The following is a 12,749-nucleotide window of genomic DNA, read 5'->3' as shown; positions in this document are numbered from 1 at the left end:
AACTTAGAATTTTTAAAAGTTTTAATTAAAATAAGCTTGGACTTCCAACTAAGTCAAATGCACAAATTGCATTATTACTATCTACCCTTCTCTAAACCTTCCTGTATCTTTTAAATAGCCTTTACGATATGATCACTCCTGGCTGTGTTTCAGTTCTAAAAATTTTGAATTTTTCAAAATTCTTTTCTTATGCAAAATGTCCATGCAAATAGCAACCCTACATCATGTAGAATGACTGTCTTGCATGGTGCCCATTATAAAAATGGGCAACCTCAAAACAAACAAACGAACAAAATCAGACACGAATTTAGTCCATCTGAAAAAGCACTCAAGCTCCCTACTTCCACTTTTGAAGGAAAAGGCAGAGGCAAGTTTACATTATCCCAGAAAATTGAATAAATGGCTTTATTTGGTATCTTCAAGAAGCTTCTCCTTCCGTAGGGGATGTAGGTGTTGTAGGAGAAACAGTAACTGGTTTCCGTGCAATTCTGTCTAATTCTGCGTGAACATCTGATAGGACAGGCTTCTGACCTATATTGAAGAAAGAGAAAGTAAAACAAAAATACTTCAAAGTATATATAAGTTTTTAGTTAAAAAGTGTACATGGCTTTATTTACTTTTGTAGCGTACTCAATGTCCCTGCCATGGAGACTCCGGTTTATCCCAGCCCCACAGGACAGAGCAGAGCTCTCCCTGTGAGTTTCCCACACTAACTCTACGGGCACAGAAGGTCCGGGCCCTTTCTGCAGTGGTTAGTAGTTCGGCACCACCACCGCTGGGGGTCGCAGCCTGGCTCATAACCACTGCGTCACCATCGCCCTTGATTCTAACGTTAATGTTTGTGCTGGTAGTTAAAACTGTGGGGTCTGTTACGAAATAGATATAAAGCTAGCATCTATTATTTAATTTATCAACTCTAATCAAGGCAACCTGCACTTGAGAATTCTGCCCTGAGAAGAACACTACTTTTTAATGAATTTTATTTTACTGTGTTCTCAGTGAAGGTTTATACAGCAGTTTAGATTCCCGTTCATTGACTTCTACACAGCTGTTCCGTGACACTAGTTAGATCCCAAACCATGTGTGAACAGTCTCAGTATTTTCAAGCTAGTTGTTTTGTTTCTGTCAGTCTAACTTCCCTGCCCTCCTTACATTCTCCTGTTTTAAACATGATTTGATTTCCCATAGGTGATTACTTTACAGGTGCACAGTACCATGGATGACAATATTCTGTGAATCAATCCACTATTTAGCCACAAGATGACTTCAGAGACTCATCTGAATTCAAAGTTTAAAGAGTATCTCAGGCCACCAGTCTCAGGGAGTGCTCCGCTCACCTCTGGTCCAGGAAGTTAGGTTTGTTTTAGGACCCTGAGGTTCCATCCCACATTCTTCTCCCATCTCATCAGGGCCCGTTGATTGTGGCCCTGATCAGAATGGTGGGGAGTGGCAGCCAGGCATCTAGTTCATGCTCTGATTACCCTTTATTTTTGTTGAAACTACACAGCAAGTTAAAAACCAATCACTGTCGTCGAGTTGCTTCTGACTCCTAGCCAGCCTATAAAACAGAGTAGAACTGTCCCTGTGGGTTTCCAAATCTGTAACACTATATGTAACACTAAATGGTTCCATTTAGAAATTTCTATACATATTGTTCAATGACACTGGTTATGTTTTTTCATAATGGGTCAGCAAACTTATTACTTCTGTTTTCCATAACTCTAGGTCCTTGGCCCTTCCCCCACTTACCTTTTCATTTCTGCTTTAGGCTAAATATTGATGGTTTGGCCTCATGTATTTGTACCAACCTCTGAGAGGGGGTTAAGTTCAAGTTTAAAGATATCTCAGAGCAATAGTACTAGGGGCTCCTCCTCTAGTTTCTCATGGCCCAGTAAGGCTGGCCTTTGAATTTGTTGAAGAACCTGAGGTTCAGTCTACATTTGTCTCCTACTGTGCCGGGGAAACCTAGTTTTAGTTTCAGGGTACCTGAAGTGCTGGATCACATGAGCTACATGATTGAAGGTTTCACTTTAAGGAGATGAAAATGTTGTTAGATTGTGAATGATGGGGTGCACAATTCTAAATACACCAAAAACAATTGAACTGTATACTCTGAAGGAATGAGTTTTATGGAAATATAATTTAAACATCATATTTTTTTAAAAAACACTGAAGCAACTGTCCAAGGGACCATACCTGACTTTTTGGTGGATGGTGGTAAACCACTGCTTCCACTTGCAGCCCCACCTCCAGGACTACCACCACCTGGGCCTCCTGGGGAGCCGGTTTTCTTACTCAGCAAACTATTGAAGAAATTTGCCAGGACACCTTCACTTGTGGCTCCAGCTATGAAAAATAAGCATTGTTACATTAAACATTAGATCCCCCATCAATGATTATTACAGTAATCACACACAAGAAACAAGCTTAAATATAAGAGCTATATATATTCTGAACTCATTTCTAGTTTGATAATTATTAAACTAGAAAGCTATATTAAATGTTATGACCATTTTAAACTAGCTGATTGAAGATGCAAGTATCTCCTTGTTTGAAAGGCAATTTTTAAAAATATGGGTACTATAAAGTATGTGTACCAAGTATTTTGAAAAACTTGCATGATTCTATCTGAAAAACAACAAAGTATCCTAGAGATTAGAGAATACTGATTAGGTGGTGGTAAAATTGCAACACTCAATATTGATTTGTAAAGTTGAATAATCCATTTGATAAAACAGTATCAAGGTATAAAAACAATCTTTGATTTACTAATTCCACCTGCAGGAAACTATTCCTATAGACACAGCTATGATGTTATAGGTTCTTGTTATTTACTTACCTATAAGTAAATATAACAAAATTTTCAAAACGCTTGTATCATGGATGTTAAAATGATACCATAATGAAAATGGTTAACAATCTGATTAACTATGAAATATAACCACAGAAAGAAAGACAAGACATGGAGAAAAGATGAAAACAAACCCACTGAAAAAGGGAAACAGACAAGGATGCCCCTTGTACCCACTTGTGCCCACTCTTATTTAACATTGTACTGGAGGTCCTAGTCAACAGCATAAGGCAAAAAGACATCAAAGGTATTTGCCTGGGGAAGGAAGAGGTAAAACTATCATTTGCAGATGACAACATTTTATATATGGAAATTCCCAAAAGCTCCACAAGGGGAAGACTGGAAGCAATAGAGGAGTATGTCAGAGTGGCAGGATACAAGATCAACAAACAGAAGTCTATCAGACTGCTATACATCGGATAGGGCCACAGAAGAGGAGATCAAAAAGGTGGTACCCTTCACAATAGCCAAACACAAATGGAAATACCTAGGGATATACCTGACTGAAAGAACAAAAGATCTGTATGGGGAAAACTACAGAACACTATTACAAGAAACCAAGAGCGACCTCAACAAATGGAAGAATATCCCATGCTGGTGGATCGAAAGATGTCAGTTCTGCCCAAGGCACTATATAAGTTTAATACCATCATCTTTCTTCAAAGAATTGGAAAACTGAATTACCAACTTTATATGGAGAGGAAAGAAGCCCAGAATTAGCAGAGAACTCCTCAAGAAGAAGGACAGAGTGGGAGGGCTTGCTCTACCTGACTTTAGCACATACTATACAGTCACAGTGGTCAAAACCACCTGGTATTGACCAATGGAAAAGAACTGAAAACCCAGAAATAAAATCATCAGCATACAGACAATTGATCTTTGATAAGGGTCCCAAAAATATGTAATGGGAAGCGATGACCTCTTTAACAAGTGGTGCTGGAAAAAACGGATATCTAACTGCAGAAAAATGAAGCAAGCCCCTTCACTCACTCCATGCTTAAGAATAAACTCAAGATGGATCACAGACCTCGAGGTAAAACCCCAATTAGGGTCATCAATCAAGGAATTGGGACAAACCTGAGAACTCGGTACAGGGAACACATAGGTTATTGGAAACAGGAAAGGACACAAATACAGATGAGGCTCAAATTGACAAGTGGGATACACTGAAGATAAAACACAAAATAATTCACCAAGAAAGCCCGCCGACTGGGAAAACACCTTTAGCCATGACTTATCAGAAAAAGACGTTATTACTAAAATCTACAGTACTCTGCTAGCTTCCAAAGAGAAAAAAAAGGACCTGAACAGAAGTTCCACAAGGGCAGAAATCTCAACGGCCAAGCAACATATGAGAAAATGTTCCCCATCATGAGCCATAAGAGAAATGCAAATTAAAACAATGAGTGAGATACCACCTAATACCCTAAAAGATAGCCCAATTCAAAAAAACAAAGTAACCAGTGTTGGAGGGGCTGTGATGAGATAGGAACTCTCATCCACTGCTGGTGGACCTGTAGGTATTTATAGCCACTATGGAAATCGATTTGGCAAGATCTGAAACAGATGGAATTTGAGCTACCATATGACCCAGCAATCCCCCTACTGGGCACATATATACCCAGAAGTGACAAAAAACATGCCACGGTCAGACATCTGTGCTCCAATGTTCATCGTGGCACAGTTCACAATTCCAAGGAGTTGGAAACAACCCAAATTCCCATTAACAGATGAATGGATTAAAAAACTGTGGTACTTACATATAATGGTACTACGCATCCCTACAAAACAGTGATGAACGCATGAAGCACATCACCACATGGGAAGAACTAGATGAAATTTTGTTAAGTGAAGTAAGCCAAGCACAAAAGCAGTCCGCTGAGGTAAGCTTAAAATGCAAAAGGGGCATAAGGAAAAAGCTATGTATACATATTCCTGCGGTGAGGTCCAGGTAGTATGGCAAGGGGTCAGACCAAATCCAGACCAAAAAAGGGGGAAAAAAAAAAAAGACAGGGGGAGTGGGGGTACAGGGCACTAACCAACCTGAGGGGAGGGTGTTGTTTAACTCTCCACAGGGAAAGTGGGACCAGACTTCAACCCAGTGCGCCAAGATGTGAATGCAACACACCAGCAAGAAGCAGGGAACCAATAGAGGTCTGAGGGGCCGGCTTCAATCCCAACCCCACCCCGAAGAAGAATTCACTTCAGAGGACAGCACTGGAGCTACAGCTCAGGTAGAGGGATATGTCTGATCAAAGCACACAGGAGCAAACAAAGGGAAGGGAGAGAGAGTGGAGCACACCCTGGCCCACCAAGCCCTGAGGACCATATTCCTGCTCAGAGCAGCCAATACACAAGAGAGAAGGACCATTGGGCTGGGCACATCACAAGATACAACATCCTTCAATGATCCATAGGGCTATGTACGGGAGGCAACATTGGAGACAGTGCGGGAATTGTGCCCGATCTGACCAAGGCAAAACACTAAGGGCGTACAACAGAACAGCAAGGCGAACAGAGCAACAAAGTCCCCAGGGAATACCAAAAGTAGACTGTGGGACCACGACATGGTGTCATCCCATCAGACTCCACCAGAAAACACTCCTAAAAGTCAACCAACAGAGCTTGCACTACTTTATTACAGGCTTTTCTTTTTTTTTATCATTGGTTTTTGTTGTTTTGTTTTCTTTTGTTGCTTTTTTTGCTGTCTTGTTTTTAAAAAAATCATTTTATTGGGGGCTCGTATAACTCATCACAATCCATACATCCATCCATGTGTCCAGCACATTCGTATATTTGTTGCTATCATTCTCAAAATATTTTCTTTCTATTTGAGCCCTTGGTATCAGGTCTTTATTTTCCCCCTCCCTCCCGAACCCTTGATAATTTATAAATTATTTTTTCATGTCTTACATTGTCCTATGTCTCCCTTCACCCACTTTTCTGTTGTCAGTGCCGCCTTTCTCCCCTACCTTCCCCTAACCGTTCTGGTATCACTACTCTCATTATTGGTCCTGAGGGGTTTATCTGTCATGGATTCCCTGTGTTTCCACCTCTTATCTGTACCAGTGTACATCCTCTGGCCTAGCCGGATTTGTAAGGTAGAATTCGGATGATAGAGGGGGCGGGGGGCAGAGAAGCATTAAAGAACTAGAGGAAAGTTGTATGTTTCATCGTTGCTACACTCTACCTTGACTGGTTCTTCTCTCTACAACCCTTCTGTAAGGGGATGTCCAGTTGCCTACAGATGGGCTTTGGGTCTCCACTCTGCACTTCCCCTCATTCACAATGATAGGATTTTTTTGTTCTTTGATGCCTAATACCTGATCCCATAGGCTGGTCTGCTTCTTCCACGTGGGCTTTGCTGCTTCTCCGCTAGATGGCAGCTTGTTTATTGTCAAGCCTTTAAGACCCCAGATACTATCTTTTCATAGTCAGGTACCATCAGCTTTTTTCACTACACTTGCTTATCCACCCGCTTGTCTTCAATAACTGTATCGGGAAGGTGAGATCATGGAATGTCAGATTAATAGAGCAACGTGTTCTTGCATTGAGGGATTACTTGAAGGCCCAATATCCATCTGCTACCTTAATACTAAACCTATAAATATATGCACATAGATCTAGTTCCCCATCATAATAAATATTTGCATATATATGCCGGTGTTTAGATCTCTATAAATGCCCTTTGCCTCCTAGTTCTTCCCTCCATTTCCTTTTACTTTCCTCTTGTCCCACTATTATGTTCAGCCTTCATTTGGGTTTCTAGTTTTTGCACATATTATTGTCTCTGTATGTCTATCTAGATAAGATAGGCAGGATAAATAATCCAGAGAAGAAACAACGGAGCCAGCGGTTCCAGTTCCAGGGGGACTTAGAGAGGGGAAGGTGGGGGAAAGGAGGGGGGGTGTTAAACCAGGGACAAGGGAACAAAAAGTGATCTAAGATAGATGGAGAGGAGGGTGTAAGAAGGCCTGGTAGGGCTTGATCAAGCGCCATGTAACTGAGAGGAATGACTGAAACCCAAATGAAGGCTGACCATGATAGTGGGACAAGAGGAAAGTAAAAGGAAAAAGAGGAAAGAGCTAAGAGGCAAAGGGCATTTCTAGAGGTCTAAATAAAGGCATGTATATATGTAAATATATTTATATGTAACAATAGGGAAACAGATCTATGTGCATATATTTATACAGGTTTAGTATTAAGGTAGCAGATGGACATTGGGCCTCTACTCAAGTACTCCCTCAACACAAGAACACTTTGTTCTATTAAACTGGCATTCCATGATGTTCACCTTCCCAACACAATCGCTGAAGACAAAGCAGGTACATAAGCAAATGTAGTGAAGAAAGCTTATGGTTCCTGGCTATCAACAAATATAGTGTCTTAAAGGCTTGAAGATAAATAAGCAGCCATCTAGCTGAGAAGCAACAAAGCCCACGTGGAGGAAGCACAGCAGCCTGTGTGATCATGAGGTGTCAATAGGACCAGGTATCAAAGACCCAGAACAAAAATTCTATCATTGTGAATGAGGGAGAGTGTGGAGTGGAGACCTAAAGCCCATCTATAGATAATTGGATATTCCCTTACAGAAGGGTCACAAGGGAGAGACAAGCCAGTCAGGGTGGAGTATAGCACGGACAAAACACACAACTTTCCTTTAGTTCTTTAATGCTTCCTCACCCCAATTCTACCTTACAAAACCGGCTAGCCCAGAGGATATACACTGGTACAGATAAGAGCTGACAGATAAACTGACAAGAGAAAAGTAGGTGAAGGGAAACATTGGTCAGTATAAAACAAAAAATTTTTTTATAAATTATCAATGGTCCATGAGGGAGGAAGGGAGGGAAAAAAAAAATCAAAAGTTGATACCAAGGGCTCAAATAGAAAGAAAATGTTTTGAAAATGATAATGTGCTTGACACAATGGATGGATGTATGGATCATGATGAGTTGTAAGAGCCCCCAAAAAAATGATTTTAAAAAAAGAAAAGGAACTTGGTTATATACAATAAAAAAAGAGACTAGAAGGTATTACACAAAACTGAAAGCAGCTATGGTAAAATGTAAAATTCTAGATGCATTTCAGTGCAAAATGTACAGTATTCTTTTCTTGGAGAAGAAGAGAAGCATACCTTTCATGTTTGGATCAATTTTTTTTGAGCCAGCAGGGATAGGTGACACGCTGGCAACATTGGATGACACGGATCGATTTGGTGTTCGAGGGGAGCCTCCTGGGACTCTTGGTGAGGCATCCTATATAAAAACATGAACAACCAGTTATGAAACCCCAAAATCTGTCAACTTCATGAAAGCTATTATCATAAAAATAAGTTACTTTGCAACTGTCCCACTTCTATTCAACCATTATTTCTACACTGCAAGCCACTGACAATGTTTGTAAGGGTGTCCTAGTCATTAGGTAAGACTACAGACCCATCACATTTTAGAATACTGAATTTCCTTCAATAGAAAATGAACATACTAAGAATGAGTTATGGTCTATCTAGGTAAGTTGGCAGGATAAATAATTAGGAGATGAAAAGAACAGGGCCAATGATTCTGGGGGGATACGGAAGAAGGGGAGGTGGGAAAAAGGAAGGGTGAAGGGACCAACCCAGGGAAAAGGGAACAAGTGAACTAAAACCAATGGAAGGAAGGTCGTAGGATGCCTAGTGGGGCTCAATCAAGGGCAATGTAGCAGCGAGGATTTACGACACCCGAATGAAGACCGAACATGATGGTGGGAACCAGAAGGCAAAGGACATTTACAGAGGCCTAAATACAGGCATGTACATATCTATCTCTATATCTACATATAATGAGAGGAGACCAGAACTGTTCTCATATCTATATGTTAAGAAGAACAAAAATTTAAAAAAAGAATTAAGATTGTAGATGGACATTGGACCTCAACTCAAGTATTCCCTTAACACAAGAACACTTTGTTCTAACAATCCGGCATTCTGTGATGCTCACCTTCCTGACATGATCACTGAAGACAAAATGTGTGCATAAGCAAATGTGGTAAAAAAGCTGATGGCGCCCAGCTATCAAAAGATATATCAGTCTGGGTTCTTAAAGATAAACAAGTAGCCATCTATCTGAGAAGCAACAAAGCCCACATGGAAAAAGCATACCAGCTTATGTGATCATGAGGTGTCGATGGGATCAAGTATCAGGCATCTAAGACCCAGAATAAAACCATTCCCAAGGTGAATGGAGGCTGGGTGTAGGGAGATGGGGCATGGAGTGGAGACCCAATGCCCATCTGTAGAAAACTGGTTATCCTCTCACAGAGGAGTCACAAGGAAGAGATGAACCAGTCAGGGTGTAGTATAGCACTGATGAAACACCAACTCTCCTCTAGTTCTTTGGTGCTTCCTTCACCCCATTATAATGACCTCAATTCTACCTTACAAATCAGATTACACCAGAGCATGAACACTGCTACAGTTAAGAGCCCACAACACAGGGAATCCAGCACAGATAAACCCCTCAGGGCCAACAAGGAGAGTAGAGATACCAGGAGGATTAGGGGAAGGTGGGGGAGAAAGGGGGAATCGATCACAAGGGTCAACCTAGGACTCCCTCCTAGGGGGATGAATGATAGAAGAGTGGGTGAGGGGCAACAAAGGACGATGGAAGATATGGAAAAAATCTATAACTTATCAAGGGTTCGGGAGGGAGGGAGGGAGGGAGGGCAGGGGAAGAAATGAGGAGCTAATATCGGGCTCAAGTGGGAAGAGAATGCTTTGAAAATGATGATGGTGGCATATGTGCAAATGTGCTTGACACATTGGAGATCATATGGATTATTCTAAGAGATTTAAGAGCCTCCAATAAAAGTATTTTTTTAAGTTATGATTAAAAGCATATGCTTCAGTGTCAAATCTGGGTTCCAATCCAGACTTGTATAATCTCAGATTATACACAACCACCTTTACAGCCTCCATTTCCCAATCTATAAATGGGGCTAATAATACCTGCTTGTGGGGCAGTTGAGGACCTGTGTTTATAAATCCTCACAAAACATGAAGGGCTCACCACAGTAAATAACATATTGTTTGCAAAATAGATCTCTACATCACTTGTTATCTAAAAAGAAAACGAAGCCTATCATTTTCAATCTCACCAGATTCAAGAATTCTGAGCTTTATATTAAAGCACACGTATATGAACTACGTATATAATCAAAGGGAGGAAAAACCCCTAAAACTCTGTCAGCATTTACAATAGTTCTGTCACATTCTTTAATACTGACCACAGGTCTTCCAGCTGCAGTTGGTGGTTGTTTTGCTAATAGGGACTGGGGAGGAGAGAAAAAGAATTCTGGTTAGATATTCATAGCATGTACTGTTGTATTTTTAAAGAAAACCTGTAAGAACAGTTTATGCACCAGCAATTTTTGCTTCTGATGCAAATTCATACCTGTAGCTTCATAAGAAACACTTGGTCATCTTCAGCTACGATTTCTTTTTCATGCACAAACTGAAATAAATAATGCATACCTGAGTAAGTATAATATATTATGCTAAACCAAGTAATTTCTCTCTAGAGTATATTCATTAAAAAACACTTCAACCCTATAAACACCTACATATACATAAACCCTGGTAGTTAGTGGTTAAAAGTTGGGCTGCTATCCAAAAGGTCAGCAGAGTTCAAAACCACCAGCTGCTCTAAGGGAAGAGTTAACAGTCTTGGAAACTCATAAGGGCCGATCTACCCTGTCCTATAGGGTCGCTATGAGCATCAACTCCTTGGCAGTGAGTTAGAGTGTATCCACATAGGTGAACTGTCAAGCCAAGCCCTACAGCAGAGCTGCCCAACAGCTTTCTGTAAGGATGCAAACATGTTGTTTGTATTGGACACAAGCATAGCCACAAGCCACCAATGGCTTTTGAACACCTGGAAAGTAACTTGTACAACTATTTTTACTTTAATTTGCATTTTAAAGACATGTGGCTAGCAACTACAGTATTGAAGAGCATAATTTAGGCCAGAGGGATATTAATATCACTTGTAAGATTTGTTAAACAACAATTGGGTGCTTTATCTCAGTTTTATAAACATGTAAATGTCAATAGCCATATAATAGCTCTTCTATCTTCTGAACAATTGGGAAAATGGAATTACAAATGCCTCCTGCTTCTACTGTTGCTGAACAATGTACTCCTCAGTCTATTTTTAATTCCCTGGACCCAGAGATCCTTTTAGGCTTTTCTCCCTCCAGTCTTTATTACTCAGGTTAATCGCAACAGATAGTGGCTCTAAGTGAGACTAGACCTTCCCCATAGGGTTTCCCTGCTGTCTTCCTTATGGGGACAGTCACCCGGGTTCCCTCTGCCAGGGCTAGGGCTCAAAACCACTACCCTTTCAGTTAAGTTCAATATTTAATATTGTACCACTAGGGCTTCTTCAATGTGACCCTTTTTAATGGCAATGAGATTATCCCACTCCTCTGCTCAAACTCTCCAATAGCTCCCCATTTTACTCGGAATGAAATCCATGCCGTGTTCCCTAAGGAGAAGGCCCCATGATATCCTAACTGTCTCATTCCTTACTGCACTGCACGTGTTATAGCTTCTCCACCCTGCTTTATTTTCACAGCACCTATCACCACCTGATTGATGGTCGGCGGGACATGGACTGGTTGCTACAACAGTGTGAGTGGATATTCAAACATCTAAATAAAATTTAACAATTGGTTTTTCATATGACTTACTTATTAATTATAGAAAGGGGCGTTAGAAAGCTTGTGGCAAAATCCCATTAAGTTTTCATTTTATTTCTCCATAAATTTTGTGAAGGCCCTTTGCATACCAACAAAGGGCAGGTACCATGCAATTGAATGTTTAGATTCCTAAGAATCTTACATCTTATATCAAAACTATTTTTCCCTGAATCACATGTCCAAATTAAAAGTAAGCCAGTGAGGAGTGTTAACCACAAATACTCATGTTTACCATAATGTTTCAGAAACACTTGAAATTATAGGTCATCACTTATAGCTTACCACAAAATCAAGAAAGATGAAGGAGGAGCAGTGTGTGGATCCAAGTTCCATATTCATGAGAATGGGATGCCACAGTCAACACTAATAATTAAATACAGGAAACCGGAATCTCTGGGAATGCTGTGAAGCTACTCTGGATAACTAACGACCGTGGAGATGATCTGAAGCCTGGCTCAGGAAAGAGAAGCCAAGAAAACGATGCTTTCTTGGTCTCTGGCTGAGCTTTCGGTTGGAAAGCTCAGATTTTAGATGTTCCAACTGTTGAAGATCCACACAGTCATGTTTTAAAAGATGAAACAGACTATATGCTCTCTAAAGATCTGCAGTCTTGGAAACCCAAAATAGGGCGACTGAGTTGGAATCGACTCAGAGGCAATGGATTTGGTTTTTACGGTTCACATTAGAACACTGGTTCTCAACTTTCCCAAAGCCGTAATCCTTTAATACAGTTCCTCATGTTGTGGTGACCCCCTAACCATAAAATCATTTTTGTTGCTACTTCATAACTAATTTTGCTACTGTTATGAATTGGGCTAAGCCCTTGGCTGCTAAACGATGGGTTGTAGACTCAACCTACCAGCCACTCTTCAAAGAGAGAGGGGTTGTTGCTGCCCTAACACAGTCCCTACAGGGTCACTGTGAATCAGAACCAACGCCACGGTAACAGGTTTGCTTTGGGTTATTAAGGAAGACTATGGAATCTGCACAAACATTCTGTTAATATAAATACTATACTAAAGGCCAAGTAACATTTCAGCTACTGAATAGTTATTTTGCATACACACAAAAAGCCCTTCATGTGAACAGTCCAGTCTATTAGAAATAACCAAATTACACTTAGAAATCCTCGTGATAAAAAGGACCTCCTTGCCTTATA

At 40.5% G+C, this 12,749-nt stretch overlaps 1 protein-coding gene across 1 annotated transcript in view; it reads right to left on the bottom strand.

Annotated features, from left to right (window-relative positions):
* Window positions 1-372: 372 nt before the first annotated feature.
* Window positions 373-12,749, bottom strand: part of DYNC1LI1 (dynein cytoplasmic 1 light intermediate chain 1) — a 46,655-nt gene continuing 34,278 nt past the window's right edge. Inside the window, exons 9-13 of the mRNA XM_075547102.1 lie at window positions 10,285-10,344; window positions 10,118-10,162; window positions 7,989-8,109; window positions 2,197-2,346; window positions 373-531 (exon numbers count right to left, since the gene is read on the bottom strand). Of these exons, the coding sequence (XP_075403217.1) occupies window positions 419-531; window positions 2,197-2,346; window positions 7,989-8,109; window positions 10,118-10,162; window positions 10,285-10,344 (489 nt within the window). The 3' untranslated portion in view covers window positions 373-418. The remainder of the gene's footprint in view (window positions 532-2,196; window positions 2,347-7,988; window positions 8,110-10,117; window positions 10,163-10,284; window positions 10,345-12,749) is intronic.

The sequence above is a fragment of the Tenrec ecaudatus genome, chromosome 4 (assembly GCF_050624435.1).
Source record: "Tenrec ecaudatus isolate mTenEca1 chromosome 4, mTenEca1.hap1, whole genome shotgun sequence".
NCBI lineage: Eukaryota > Metazoa > Chordata > Mammalia > Afrosoricida > Tenrecidae > Tenrec > Tenrec ecaudatus.
Note: the sequence above shows the minus strand (reverse complement) of the source record. Positions and strands in the feature narration are given on the sequence as shown.